Consider the following 15,843-nt stretch of genomic DNA (forward strand, 5'->3'; position numbering starts at 1 on the left):
TAAAATCTAAGATAGCAGAATCAGTCCACAATTATCACCTCCCGTCACTCATTCCAGCCAAAAAGCAGCATCATATAAATTTGGAAGATGGATTGATGACAGGCATTGAGGTAGAGAATTGCCAGCCTAGTGAGAAATGTGTCATTTTTCTCCCCTCTCTGTGGAGGAAGACAAAGTCCCTTTTCCCTATCCTCCCCTCAACCAAACTAAGCAATGGGAACCCAAGAGAACCACAGTAGAGAATAAGGAAAAGATTGGCATCTCTGTCTCCAACTAGACATATATTAAGCTGTACAATAGTCCTGTGCTATCATGAGTTAGAAACCAAGCCCAGACCCAGGAAGAGAGTTATCAGGAAGTCTTGCCATAGGTTCCCTAGAGCTAGACTAAGCCTTGATAGAGTTTAAGTCTATTTTTTTGATGTTTGATTCCTGATCATTTTTAATGCTCACCACTTTTTCTTCCCCCTGTGGCCCACATCTGGGCTAGTTAATAAGAAAGCTCAGGTGCTCCCTCCTTTGGCACTGGTGGGAGATTCTATCCACACAAGACTGCCTACCCATGCACAGGACCCTCACCCCACCACACCCCATTACCAGAAGAAAAACTCACATGTTCAGGAGGTGAAAGAGGGAAGATGCAAATTCAGGCAATCTGATGCCAGAACCAGCACTTTTAACCACTATGCAATACCTATTCCCACTATTTCCACATTCACTTACATAGATGAATTAATAACTACATAAATAAGGCTGGGCCCAGTGGCTCACACCTGTAATCCCAGCACTTTGGGAGGCCGAGGCGGGTGCATCACAAGGTCAGGAGTTTGAGACAAGCCTGATCAACATGGTGAAACCCTGTTTCTACTAAAAATATTTTAAAAATAGCTGGGTGTGGTAGTGCATGCCTGTAATCCCAGCTACTCAGAAGGCTGAGGCAGGAGAATCATTTGAACCTGGGAGGTGGAAGTTGTAGTGAGCTGAGATCACACCACTACATTCCAGCTTGGGCAATAGAGCAAGACTCTGTCTCAAAAAAAAAAAAAAAAAAAAAAAAAAAAAAAAAAAAAAAGCTATATAAATAAATTAATAAAGTGAAAGGACAGACATAGTTTATATCCATAAGTGTACCTAGGGAAGTAAGATAGTACTGAAGACTGAGTTTGTCTGATTGATACCTGTGAGGAGTGCGTGCCAAGCACAGAGAATCATACATGCAAAGGCACAGAGGCAAGAGAAAGTGTTGCAAGGGAACAAGGAGTTCAGTTTACTTGGAGTATAAAGTGAGAAGAGGGAGGGAGGTCAATAGGAAAGGAAAGGTTTATGGTCCATGCAAAGCAGTTTAAATTTTATCCTTAGATTAAAGACTTAGGAAGCCACTGAAAAAATTTAATCAGGATGGAGACACAATTATATTCGTGATTGAGAAAGGTCCTCTGGTAGTGGTGTAGAGTAGTCTTTCTTAAAGTTGAGTAGGCTACATTCTTTCAAGAGAAAAATTTCTTCCTGAACACTTCAGGGTCTGCTGATACTTTTAATTATAATGTTACTATATAACAAAATACAACTACCACATTGTTACAGCTTTTAGTCATAAAAGTAATATAAATGTATACACTGTCTAAACTAAACTACAAACTAAATTAAAATATAGTTAATGGGTCGGGTTCCATGTAATCCCAGCACTCTGTGAGGCCAAGGAGATCACCTAAGGTCAGGAATTCAAGACCAGCCTGTCGAACGTGGTGATACCCTGTCTCTACTAAACATACAAAAATTAACTGGGCATGGTGGCTCATGTCTGTAATCCCAGCTACTTGGGAGGCTGAGGCAGGAGAATTGCTTGAACCCAGAAGGCAGAGGTTGCAGTGAGCCAAGATGGCACCACTGCACTCTAGCTTGGGTAACAGAGCAAGACTCCATCTCAAAAAAAAAAAAAAAGAAAGAAAGAAAAAGAAAAGGAAAAGAAATGTAGGTAAACATAATTATTTAATACAATGGTGTTTCACTTAACTGTAATTGCTTATTCAGGGCATGCAGTGGTATTAACTATTTTGATGCGGGTTCATTGGAGTTAAAAGAAAAGGAAAAAGGAGATCTGAGAAGTTGCTGGTGGATTTAAGTTGGACCATTTTAATGTCCTTCAACAGTCATAGGTAAAGAAATCTCTTTTAAATCATATTTTGGTTGTTGAACTATACTTGGCATAAATCTATTTCCAAAATGACATCTCAGACTGAACCTCATGGCATATAGCTTCAGTAGTTTCAACCACAAGAATTTAAACTTTTTATATTTTTGTTTCTATGCTAATCTAAAAATGCTTAATATAAAAATATAAACGTATTCTGCATCACCTATATCTTTATAACAAAGCTCTGCTACAAGATTTTAGTACCTACATTTGCTTTTGAGTTTATGATCCAATTACTACTATTTCAGTTATATCAGATTCATGTGAGGAAATGGGGGTGTGATATTCTTAATAGGTAAATGCTGCTTTCCATTAATTCTAGCTGGAGGAATGCTAACTGATTCAAGGAGTTCGGAAGAATAGAAAGATGTTCAGAGTATCTGGGAACTGGAGGGAGAATTAAGAAAAGGCTGGATGAGGCCAGACAAGGTGGCTCACGCCTGTAATCCCTGCACTTTGGGAGGCCAGGGTGGGTGGATCACCAGATGTCAGGAGTTCCAGACCAACCTGGCCAACATGATGAAAACCCATTTGTACTAAAAGTACAAAAAATTAGCCAGGCGTGGTGGCGGGCGCCAGTAATCTCAGCTACTCGGGAGGCCTGAGGCAGGAGAATCACTTGAACCCAGGAGGCGGAGGTTGCAGTGAGCCGAGACCACGCCACTGCACTCCAGTCTGGGCAACAAGAGTGAAAATCCGTCTTAAAAAAAAAGAGAGAGAGAGAGAGAAGAAGAAAAGGCTGGATGAAAGATCTCTTTCCAAGGCCCACCACACAAATTGCTAGTTCACAGTCAAATAATGTGTTGTTCTACGACTTCTAGTATTAAAAGTAAATATAGATTTACTCTGCTTATTAAATATTTACATGATTCTAGGACTTTTCCTTTAAATTACGATAGCACACACACAAAAAACATTATCTAACTGCCTTTCATTGGCAGATAAATACAAAGACCGTTTACAACATAATCGCGTTCTGATAGGTTTGACCCTCTCTAGTCTTCGTAGAAAGTGGCCAAGGTTTCCGCTATCCCAGCGTCCCTCAGGCACCCCGGAAACGAAAACGCATCAGGCTCCGCCCCACGGTCGGACTGAACCAATCAGGACACAGCCCGGGTTGAACGTGTGCCGGGTGTCATGGCGGCCTGCAGACGCTGCTGCTCGTGCCTCCGGCTCCGGCCGCTGAGCGATGGCCCCTTCCGTCTGCCAGGGGGGAATCGGGCACTCAACCAGTTGCAAGTGCGAGCACTGTGGGGCAGCGCAGGGTCTCGAGCTGTGGCTGTGGACTTAGGCACCAGGTAAGGAGTGGCGTGCGTTCCTTGGATTGTCATAAGGCGTCCTGTCCAGCCAGCCTGAGTGTATTCATCTCCAAGGGTAGGAACCCGGTCTCCCAGGTCTATTTAAACTCTGTTTACCCTAAACTTGAATTCCAAATTTCCCTTTCCGCATTTGGAGTGTGTCTCCTCTCGGACCCTCCTTCCCGCACTATCTCGTGCCCTTTATTTTTCGAACCTTCCTGTTGCTGTGTGCCGGGCTTCTTTGCTCCGTCGGATTCTATCCGTCCACCTGACTTCCGAACTCTTTACTTTCGGGGCTCTTAAGTGGAAAACATTCCACCTCGGGATAACGAGTTGATGTGGATGTATCATGTCATCCAATCTAATTGATTGCCTAAAGTGTGGCCACTATGACCCTGGGTTAGAAGGTAAAGGAAATGTCAGTGTTTTTGAACGCCAGTTATATGATTCTGGCAATCTTTTAAAACCTGTAGTAAAAGTACTATTACCCTCATGTTACAGTGAAGACTACAGAGGCTCAAAAAAGGTTAGATAACTTTCTAAAGTCAATTAAAAAGTTAGTATTATGGGACTAGGTGGTTTTGGAATTTCTGATTCTTGTTTACAAAGCCCGTACTTTTTTTTAACGAAACCATAAAAAATAAAATAAAATAAAATAAATAAACTTATGCTTTAATCGTTTTTAGAATAAATGGAATTGCTAATGCAAACCTCATATATCTAAATTTTTTGTGTGTATTTTGAAAAAAATTTGACCTCAGTTCATACAAAAAGAAAAAAAATTCTGGTTTTGAATCCAGGTCTTCCACCCTAACTTTGGATAAGTAATTGACGTTGAACAAATTACTTCACTATTTTCTTGTGCAAAATGTGAAGACTGGATTCCATCAAGGGTCTGCAAACTTTTTCTATAAAGAACCAGATAATATACATACTAAGCTTTTCGAGGTACACACTGTATGTGTTTTCAAACCGTTTAGAAATATTTTTTAAAATGGCCGGACAGGGTGGCTCACACCTGTCTGTAATCCCAGCACTTTGGGAGGCCGAGGCAGGTAGATCACCTGAGGTCAGGAGTTCAAGTCCAGCCTGGCCCATATGGTGAAACCCCGTCTTTACTACAAATACAAAAATTAGCTGGGCATGGTGGCAGGCACCTCTAATCCTAGCTACTTGGGCTGCTGACGCAGGAGAATCGCTTGAATTTAGGAGGCAGAGGTTGCAGTGAGCCAAGATTGTGCCATTGCACTCCAGCCTGGGCGAAAAGAGTGAAACTCTGTCTCAAAAAAAAAAAAAAGAAAAAAGAAAAATACATATTTAAAAAAAAAAATTTATAGTTGAAGAGCTCTACAGAAAAAAGCCATTAGCTGTAGTTTGGTCGCCCCTAGACTAGGTTATCTCTAAGGCTCAATCCACTCCCAGCATTCATTAATTCTGATTTTTTTAGGGAAGAGGGCATCTCTTCCATTCTTCAAGGACTGCACATTCTTTGATGAAATGCCCAGAACATTTCATTTAACAGTCACCTACTGTGAGATAGGCACTAGATACTTAAAACAAGTTGTAGCTCCTACTCCATGTTTTCCATAAATAATCTACTTTGACTCTTTCATTTATTAATCAACCTGTACCTCTTTTATAGGTAGTTCGTTTTAAACCCATGTCATGTGTTGAAATAACTAGATTCATAAATAGCATACCTGCTGGATAAATTCTTTCATTTTTGTCTTATTTGCCATTGGCAATATTTATTGAATGACTGCGATGTACCGGGCACATTATATTTGTTACCATATATGTTTTTTACTACATTCTGGAAGATTGTATAATTTTCTAGGTGCTTTTCAAATAGTATATTTAATGCTCACAGTAACCTTTGAGGCAGGTGTTTAATTTTCATTTCAGCAAGATTTTACTGAGAATCTACTATGCATCGAATCACTGAGGATATTCAACAGAGTATACCACTGTGGGCAAAATGCTAAGACAGTAGCCCCGTTAGTAGAGTAGAACTGTAGCTTTCACACCTCTTCCTCCCTGTGTTTTGGGCCTGCTTTGATCCAGTTAAAGATTCTCCACTTCCCTTCACAGAAATCAGTTAGGTATTCAGAATTCACATTGGTAGATGGAATGCCAGTCCCTGGTAGGTTTTGAGAAGTACTGGTAGTATCTTAATCAGGGTTAAACAAAATTTCAAGATGCCAAATTTACATTTGCCGCATGAAAACATTACTTAATACTGATTTCAGCTATAAGTTGTTGCAGGTCTGTGTGATACTACACAGTATGACTGGTTCTGTGTATCTCATACCTTCCATCTACTCCACCTATTACTCCAGCACCAGACTCCTCTTCCCATCGGTCAAAGGAGACCCATTTTATTGTAGTCTTTCATCATTATAACATCTGTGTTGAATAAGTAGAAACCCAATTAGAATTTCTCAAAAATTTCCTGATTTAAAAAAAAATAATAATATTTCAGAGTCAAGAATTTGATACTGCAAAATCATTGTATTTGTTAACATACATATTTTAAATGTACATGTTTTCTGACTTTCAAACTTAATGAGTCTAACTGAATAGGTAAATATGCCTTCCTTTCTTTTTTCTTTCTTTCTTTTCTTTTCTTTTCTTTCTTTCTTTCTTTCAAGATGGGGTTTGTTCATGTTGGTCAGGTTGGTCTCGAAGTCTTGACCTCAGGTGATCCACCCATCTCGGTCTCCCAAAGTGCTGGGATTACAGGCATGAGCCACCACGCCTGGCCCATAATATGCTTTTCTTAACTCAGGATTCTGGCAAAGGTATTTAACAGTTGGAAATATTAAGTGTTGTTCCTTTGTCTCTTTGGTATATGAAGGACAGGATTATCTTATTTGGGGAAGGGCATTTGGACTCTGCATGCTTGTGTTTGGTTTGTCCATTTTTCATCACCAGACTATGATAGAATGTTCCTGAAGCTGAGTTCATGTGACAGATCCTCTTCCTCCATAGCTTCAGGGGTAACTAACTTGGTTTCATCTCAAAATGCCTTTTGATGAATCTTGAGCTCTTTGACAAGTTTTGCTGGTCTGTTTCAAGACTTCAGTAACCTCTTTTTGCATCCTCTGCTGAAACTGGGGAATCAGACTAATAGTTCTGCCTATTTCATGTATGTAAGACAACTTTATTAAGATATAATTCACATACCATACATACAGTTTATTTAAAGTGTACAACTCGTTCAGGTCAGTGACTCATGTCTGTAATCCTAGCACTTTAGGAGGCCAAGGCAGGAGGATTGCTTGAGTCTAGGAGTTTGAGACCAGCCTGGGTAACATAGTGAGATCTCTTCTCTACAAAAAATTTAAAAATTAGTCTGCTGTGGTGGTGCACACCTGTATTCCAAGCTACTCGGGAGGCTGAGATGGGAAGATCATTTGAGCTTGGGAGGTCAACACTGCAGTGAGCCGTGATGGCACTACTGCACTCCAGCCTGGGCAACAGAGTAAGACCCTATCTCAAAATAAATAAATACAGATAAATAAAGTGTACAGTTCAGTGAGTATTAGTATATTCAAAGTTTTGCAGCCATTACCATCATCAATTTTAGAACACTTCTATCAACCTTAAAAGAAACTCATTAGTAGTAGTCACTTAGCATTTCTCCCCAGCCCAGGCAACCACTAATCTACTTTACATCTCTGTGGATTTTTGCCTATTATGAACATTTCTTACGTGGAAACATAGTCTTTTGTGACTGCCTTCTTTCACTTAACATAATGTTGTCAGGGTTTATCCATGTTGTAACATGTATTAGTACTTTGTTCCTTTTTATAGCTGAATAATAATCTGTTGTATGGTTTATGCCACATTTAGTTTATCTATTCATTAGTTGACAGACATTTGGGTTGTTTCCATCTGGGGGCTATTATGAATAATGCTACAATGAACATTTATAACAGGTGTCAAATGGTACTCATTGTGATTTTGATTTGCATTTCCCTGATAGCTAATGACATTGAACATATTTTTATGTACTTGCCATTTGTATATCTTCTTTGGAGAGATGTCTGTTCAAGTCCTTTGCCAGATTTTAAATTTCTGTTGTCTTCATTGTTGAATTGTAAGCATTCTTCATATATTCTAGATATTAATACAAATCCCTTGTCAGTTAATATGGTTTGCAAATATTTTTCTCCTTATCTATGGTATTTCATTTTTTTTTCTCTTTTTTTTTTTGAGATGGAGTTTCACTCTTGTTACCCAGGCTGGAGTACAATGGCACAATCTCGGCTCACCGCAACCTCCGCCTCCTGGGTTCAGGCAATTCTCCTGCCTCAGCCTCCTGAGTAGCTAGGATTACAGGCACGTGCCACCATGCCCAGCTAATTTTTTGTATTTTTAGTAGAGATGGGTTTCACCATGTTGACCAGGATGGTCTCAATCTCTTGACCTCATGATCCAGCCGCCTCGGCCTCCCAAAGTGCTGGGATTAGAGGCGTGAGCCACCACACCCGGCCCGTATGGTATTTCTTTTACTGTCTTAATGGTCTTCGAAATATGAAAGATTTTGATTTTGATTTTAATGAAATCTACCTTACCTGTTTTTTTCTTTTGTCATTTATGCTTTTGATGTCATATTTAAGACTTTGGCTCAGGTCTCTGAAGATTTGCTCCTGCATTTTGTTTCTAAGACTTTTATTAGTTCTTACGTTTGGGTGTAGGATCTATTTTGAGTTAATTTATGAAGATTCATTCTTTTTTGCATCCAATTGTCCACTATTGCATCAAAAGACTACTCTTTCTTCATTGAATTGAAGATGATTCTCTCCCCTCTGTTGAACATGAAGGTTCTTGAAGGCAATATTTAGGGGTTTGTATTTTGTCCTAAAAGCACTGGGAGAAATTCTAAAGGTGTTTTTTTTTTTTTTTTTTTGGATTATGGAGTCTTACTCTGTCACTCAGGCTGGAGTGCACTGGCACAATCTCGGCTCACTGTAACCTCCCCCTCCTGGGTTCAAGCAGTTCTCTTGCCTCAGCCTCCCTAGTAGCAGGGATTATAGATACGTGCCACCATGCCCAGCTAATTTTGATATTTTTAGTAGAGACGGGGTTTCACCATGTTGGTCAGGCTGGTCTTGTACTCCTGACCTCAGGTGATTGGCCTGCCTCAGCCTTTCAAAGTACTGGTATTACAGGTGTGAGACACACATCTGGCTAAAGCATTTTTAAGTAGGGAAATGATCTTATTTGTATGTTAAAATGCCACTGTTGTCAACAAGGTGAGAGATGATAAAAGACTGTACTAAGATGGTAAATGGAGCCAAGCACAGTGGCTCATACCTGTAATCCCAACACTTTGGGAGGCCAAGGCAGGAGAATTGCTTAGAGCCTGTAGTTCAAGACCAACTTAGACAAAATAGTGAGATCCCATCTGTACAAAAAATAAAATTAGCCAAGTGTGTTGGTGTGTGCGTGTAGTCCCAGCCTCTCAGGAAACTGAGATGGAGGATCACTTGAGCCTAGATGTTCAAGGTTACAGTGAATTGTAATTGTGCCATTGCACTCCAGCCTGGGCAACAGAGTAAGACTCTGTCTCAAAAAAAGAAAAGAGGGCTGGGCGCGGTGGATCATGAGGTCAAGAGATCGAGACCATCCTGGTCAACATGGTGAAACCCCGTCTCTACTAAAAATACAAAAAATTAGCTGGACATGATGGCGCGTGCCTGTAATCCCAGCTACTCAGGAGGCTGAGGCAGGAGAATTGCCTGAACCCAGGAGGCAGAAGTTGCGGTGAGCCAAGATCGCGCCATTGCACTCCAGCCTGGGTAACAAGAGTGAAACTCAGTCTCAAAAAAAAAAAAAAAAAAGAAAAAGAAAAAAGACACAAGGCAAAATGAACCCCCCCCCCAAAAAAAAAAAAAGATGGTAAATGGGAATTAACATTAGGCAAGCAGTTAACTTCTGAACCTCCAAAATACTTTCCTTTTCAGATCAATCCTGTCTTGGTTTCTCTATTCTGCTTTAAGCCACTCTTAAATTACCCTTTTACTTTTAATAATGATCACAGATTCTGCCCCTTTTTGTTTGTTGCTGGGGGATAGTTGGTAAGAATCTTTCATTAGAATCCTTTATTATACTAAGCTGGAATTGTACTGATAACCTAAGTCTTCTTGTATTGCATTTTTATTTTTAAATAGGAAATTGGAAATATCCTCTGGAAAGCTGGCCAGATTTGCAGATGGCTCTGCTGTAGTACAGGTAAAAAGTTCAGATTTTAAAAATTCATCTTAAAAATGGTTATGGAGACTCATACTAAACATGCAACTATAATACCATGTAACTACTTAGGATTTTGGTACTGGAAATTAATTCAAATACTACTACATTCCCTTACATTTCTATTGTAAAAATCATTCCAGACAATCAGAGTCCAGAGGGCTGAATGTATTAAGTGACCTTTAACATCCTTTCCAAACTTGGGCTTCTGTTTTGTGCTGTTAGTAAATTCTGTTACGCTTTTCTAGAGAGTGATTTTGGTATTTTCTTCTACAGTAATAACTGGGGGATTTTTCTTTTTTTTTTTTTTTTTTTTTTTTTTTTTTTTTTTTTTTTAGGCAGAGTTTCACTCTTGTTACCCAGGCTGGAGTGCAATGGCATGATCTCGGCTCACTGCAACCTCTGCCTCCTGGGTTCAGGCAATTCTCCTGCCTCAGCCTCCTGAGTAGCTGGGATTACAGGCACGAGCCACCATGCCCAGCTAATTTTTTGTATTTTTAGTAGAGACGGGGTTTCACCATGTTGACCAGGATGGTCTCGATCTCTTGACTTCGTGATCCACCGCGCCCGGCCAACTGGGGGATTTTTCATTATGTATAGCCACATAAGAAGTAGAATATACTGTTCAGTTCATTGGATATGACTAAATTACCTGTTAGCCTTTCCTTCTTTTGATTCCATAGCTTTTGAAAAGCTCAGAGATCAATATTGGACTACTTGCAAATAACTATTTTCATTTCATAATCATGTCATAGAATTACATATCTTTTCTTGAGTTTAATTGGAATAAGAATTCATTCAGTTTCTACTTAGATGCTAATATCTGATTTCAAAGGAACTTACCGGTGTTCTTATTTATATTTAAGTCAGGTGACACTGCAGTAATGGTCACAGCGGTCAGTAAAACAAAACCTTCACCTTCCCAGTTTATGCCCTTGGTGGTAAGTATTTGCTGGTTTATCTGAACTGTAATATTGTGTAAGTAAGTGTAGAATGTATAATATTTTTGTCCAGTGTCTAGTGAGGGGGAAATACAAACTTGCACAGCAGAGAATTTTTTTAGTTTTTTGATACCGAGTCATTAAAAGAATATAACCGAGTCATTAAAAGAATATAAACTGATTGCTTCATAAACAAATACTAGTATTAAGCATACTTTAGAATTTGGAATGTCCAGGTCCATAAGTTGACAAGAAGACTGGAAGTGCATGAGTACTTTGACATTGAATAAGCAGTGAATTCACTGCCTTCATAGTTTCCCTTCAGTATGACTCTGCAAGTACAGTCAGCACTCCATATCCTCGGGTTCTGCATCCATGGATTCAACCAACCATGGATCGAAAATATTGGGGAAAAATTGCATCTATACTGACATTGTACAGACTTTTTTTTCTTGTCATTCCCTACACAATATAGTATAAAAACTATTTACATAGCATTTACATTGTATTAAGGATTATATGTAATCTAGAAATGATTTAAAGTATATGAGAGGATATATATATATATATGTTATAAACAAATACTGTGGTGTTTTACATCAAGGATATGAGCACCCATGGATTTTGATATCCTCAAGAGGTCCTAGAACCAATTCCCCTAGGGATACCAAGAGACAACTGTATATGTTTAGTAATGAGCTCATTAGAATTTTACAGCTTCTATTATGAAAAGGGGAGGGGTACAATTACATTTAACAGAGTTGATAACAAGAAAAAGCAATGTGTGACTTGATCAGAATGAGAAACTGTGGGAAATAGTGACTCTTCCCCTCTGACTATTGAGTAGAAGACTTTTTTTTTTTTCTTAGAGACAGCGTCTTGCTCTGTCACCCAGGCTAAGGTTGTTCAGTGGTATGGATCATAGCTCACTACAGCCTCAAACTCCTAGGCTCAAGAGATCCTCCCACCTCAGCCTTCTGAGTAGCTAGGACTATGGGCGCAGGCCATGTGCCCAGCTAATTTTTTTTTCTCTTTTTTTTTTTTTTGGTAGAGACAAGGTCTTTCTATGTTAACCCAGGCAGGTCTGAAACTCCTGGCCTCAAGTGATCCTCCTGCCTTGGCCTCCCAAAGTGCTGGAATTACAGGCATGCACCACTACACCTGACTGTTTCTTTAAATCACTTTGCAGAAACATTTCTATTAACCTTCCTTTCCCCAAGAGTTACAAAATGCTAAATAAATAACATTCTCTACTCTGAGTCTAGACTACGTTGTTAGCAACCTTAGGAGAATTAGCATTCATACAGTAGTTCATACAGTATAGTTTGTTTCTGCAAAAAGAATTATATGAATTCGTTTTTATTGCTGCTTCAGGTTGACTACAGACAAAAGGCTGCTGCAGCAGGTAGAATTCCCACTAACTATCTGAGAAGAGAGATTGGTACTTCTGATAAAGAAATTCTTACAAGTCGAGTAATAGGTAAGATATTAACATAGAGGCATTTATCTCTGATATACCTATGTTAGCATCTCTTCTTTTTCGTCTGTGTTCTAGAATATGTCTTAAGTTTTCTTTCATAGCATTAACACCACCTAAGATTATTCACTCTCTCTATTCCCTTACTAAAATATGGGCTCTATGAGAGAAAAAAAAAATGTTGTTTATTCCCTGTTGAATCCCTAGTACCTGGTATACTGCTTAGCACAGAATAGGCATTCAATAAATATTTGTTGACTAAATGAGTAAATATCAAGCACATGAACTTTATGGCCCATGCCTCTACTCTGCTGAATCTATTTCCAGTACCTTTTTCATGTTCAATATAGTAATTCCTAAACATTATAGTCATCAGCTACTGAAGTAATGTCCATATCTTTCAAGTCTTTAACATCCCTACATATGGTGGGATCATATGTAATTTATAGCTCTCCTATCCAGAACTTGCCGTTTTATGTATATTTATATACAGTCCTCAGACACAAAGTAGCAAGGAAGCATTTTCTTTTGGTCTGCTATTGGTCTGAAGTCTCTTTGCTCTGCTTACATATATAACTGATGCCTATGGAACCAGAATGAAAAGTTGCTCCCCAATCTTTATAGTTAATGTGCTCCTTCCATGTTTGTGTCTTATTGTTAGGGAGTGGTACGTATTAATGGAAGCATTGACATTTATCTGTGTCCCTCTTAGTAAATCAGCCCAGGGGGGCTTTTCTTGAAAACATACTGAGTGGCTATCTATATTAGTTCAAAAGTTTTGAACTGTAAAGCAACTCTTTCAGTACTGTGTAATGTCTTTCTTTTCTTTTGGCAGATCGTTCGATTAGACCTCTCTTTCCAGCTGGATACTTCTATGATACACAGGTAGGTTCTGCTTTAGGTTTTTTAGTTGCCAGATCAGTCAAAAATTACTTAATGAATCTCTATAATACTTCCTAGACTATAAACGTTATAATGAACATAAGAATTTTTTATGATGTTATATTTTACATTAAGTTTTTGAAAAAATATAGTACTTTTCTGTTTGAGTTGACACCAGAATTACGGGTAGGAGTTAGCCAACCAAGCTGTGTCAGGGAAGCATGAAATCCCAGAGGCAGGAAAGAAATTAGTGAGTTTAAAAAGAAGGTCAGCGTGACTAGAGTGAGTAGGGACCAGATCAGGCTGGGCCTTGTAGGTCGTATTAGTTATAGTATAGGACAACCAGTGTAACTAATTTTTATTACCTAATTTTATTGCTGGATCCTCTGAACCTATATTATATGTTAGTACTTTCTGAATAGTATTCTCTTTTAGGATAACGTCTTGTATACTTAAGTAACCATTTTATTTATTTGAAATAAATAAATACACCTTATAATTATGCCTTTGCAAGAATATCACAGCCTCAGCCTCAGGGAAGTTTTTGTTGTTGTTGTTGTTGTTGTGGGATTTTTTTGAGTCAAGGCCTCTGTTGCCCAGACTGGAGTAGAGTTGACATGATTATGGCTCATTGCAGCCTCAAACTCCTGAGCCCAAGTGATCTTCCCACCTTAGCCTCCTGAGTAGCTGGGGCTACAGGCACAAACCACCATACCCAGCTAAGTTTTGTTTTGTTTTGTTTTGTTTTTGTAGAGAGTATGTATACCAGGCTGGTCTTGAACTCCTGGTCTCAAGTGATCCTCCTGCTTCAGACCTCCCAAAGTGCTGTTATTACAGGCATGAGTCACTATACCTTGTCAGGAAAGTTTTTTTCTTAAGTGCATGACATGGGCACATTATTGCAGTGTAAAGTTTGTTTCATCTATGCTTATAAACAAATTTTTGTGGTTTTTGTTTTGGTTTGGTTTTTTTGAGATGGAGTCTTCCTCCGTAGCCCAGGCTGGATTGCAATGGCATGATCTTGACTCACTGCAACCTCCGCCTCCTGGGTTCAAGTGATTCTCCCTGCCTTAGTCTCCCGAGTAGCTGGGATCACAGGTGCCCACCACCACACCCAACTAATTTTGTCTTTTTAGTGGAGACAGGGTTTCACCATGTTGGCCAGGCTGGTCTTGAACTCCTGACCTTGTGATCTGCACCCCCTGGCCTCCCAAAGTGTTGGTATTACAAGGCATGAGCCACCGCACCCGGCCAACAGGAAATATTTTTATATGATAGAAATAGCTAATATTTACTGAGTACTTGCAACATGTGAGGACTGTCATAAATGCTTTACCTATGGTATTTCTCTAATTCTTACAGGAACCCTTTGGGAAGATGCCATTATTTTTCCCATTTATTTAAAGACAGAGCCTTACCCTGTTGCCCAGGCTGGAGTGCAGTGATGTGATCTCAGCTCACTGCAACCTCTACCTCCTGGGTTCAGGAGATTCTCCTGCCTCAGCCTCTTGGTTAACTGGGACTACGGGTGTGGGCCACCACACCCGGCTAATTTTTGTCTTTTTAGTAAAGACAGGGTTTCAACCATGTTGATCAAACTGGTCTTAAACTCCTAAACTTAGGGGATCTGCCCACCTCAGCCTCTCGAAGTGCTGGGATTATAGGCATGAACTACCATGACTGTCCTGTTTTTCCCTTTTAAAGATGATGAAGCTTTTGAGGTTTAAGTAATTTATCCAATGTCAAGCATTTAGTTAAATTATAGCAAAATTAAGATGTCCTTTTAGCCATATAATGCTCTTGTATGTTAGGCCAGGATGTTAACCTAAATGATAATCCTTCCAAATCAAACAGATTATTTTAAGTGTTTTAAATTTTTTCCCTTACAACAGGTTCTGTGTAATTTGTTAGCAGTAGATGGTATTAATGAGCCTGATGTCCTAGCAATTAATGGCGGTAAGTGTAAAAGTAGAGATTAAAATTTCACTGTTGATTTTTTTAAAGCAATGAAATTTTAATTTCAGCCCCTATTTTTCTCTGTTTTTTTTTTTTTAAGCTTCTGTAGCCCTCTCATTATCAGATATTCCTTGGAATGGACCTGTTGGTAAGTTAGGATTTAAAAATAAGAAATCATTTGTACATTTTTTTTAGTAAAAGTGAGCATGATAATAGCAACAGCATATGGCTCTGATTTTTTTTTTTTTTTTTTTTTTTTTTTTGAGACAGAGTTTCACTCTTGTTACCCAGGCTGGAGTTCAATGGCGCGATCTCGGCTCACCGCAATCTCCGCCTCCTGGGTTCAGGCAATTCTCCTGCCTCAACCTCCTGAGTAGCTGGGATTACAGGCACACGCCACCATGCGCAGCTAATGTTTTGTATTTTTAGTAGAGACTGGGTTTCACCATGTTGACCAGGATGATCTCAATCTCTTGACCTTGTGATCCACCCGCCTCGGCCTCCCAAAGTGCTGGGATTACAGGCTTGAGCCACCGCACCCGGCGGCTCTGATTTAATACCTCTTCAGGAATTGAACTAGATGACATTCTAAGTCTCCTTTCAGATCTTTCAGACATTTTCATCTTTGTCTTGGGTTCTGTTTCTAATAGCAGTATGTTATGGTGTTATGTCCCTAGATATTTTGACTTAATTGTCTCTTTCTGTTAGAGGACTTCTTTTTTTTTTTTAAACTGGGAATTATCAGAGTATATACTCTTTCAGGGTAAAATTAATATAACTTACAGCTCTTATAAGTCATAATCATGCAATTTAAAAATAGCTCATTGAGTAAATAATT

General features: G+C 39.2%; 1 protein-coding gene and 1 long non-coding RNA gene across 3 annotated transcripts in view; one reads left to right on the forward strand and one right to left on the reverse strand.

Moving 5' to 3' along the window:
* Nucleotides 1–3,302: 3,302 nt before the first annotated feature.
* The window catches only part of PNPT1 (polyribonucleotide nucleotidyltransferase 1), a 55,041-nt gene continuing 42,500 nt past the window's right edge, over nt 3,303–15,843 (forward strand). Inside the window, exons 1-7 of one of the 2 annotated variants that reach the window (XM_039461281.2) lie at nt 3,303–3,491; nt 9,671–9,731; nt 10,616–10,690; nt 12,065–12,170; nt 13,003–13,052; nt 14,942–15,005; nt 15,106–15,153. In XM_039461281.2, the coding sequence (XP_039317215.1) occupies nt 3,331–3,491; nt 9,671–9,731; nt 10,616–10,690; nt 12,065–12,170; nt 13,003–13,052; nt 14,942–15,005; nt 15,106–15,153 (565 nt within the window). In that variant the 5' untranslated portion in view covers nt 3,303–3,330. The remainder of the gene's footprint in view (nt 3,492–9,670; nt 9,732–10,615; nt 10,691–12,064; nt 12,171–13,002; nt 13,053–14,941; nt 15,006–15,105; nt 15,154–15,843) is intronic. The other variant, XM_074399926.1, reaches the window with a different exon arrangement.
* Nucleotides 3,489–15,843, reverse strand: part of LOC141584645 (uncharacterized) — a 35,176-nt gene continuing 22,821 nt past the window's right edge. Inside the window, exon 3 of the long non-coding RNA XR_012517817.1 lies at nt 3,489–7,613. This is a non-coding gene — a long non-coding RNA (uncharacterized LOC141584645). The remainder of the gene's footprint in view (nt 7,614–15,843) is intronic.

This window comes from Saimiri boliviensis, chromosome 1 (assembly GCF_048565385.1).
Source record: "Saimiri boliviensis isolate mSaiBol1 chromosome 1, mSaiBol1.pri, whole genome shotgun sequence".
Lineage (NCBI taxonomy): Eukaryota > Metazoa > Chordata > Mammalia > Primates > Cebidae > Saimiri > Saimiri boliviensis.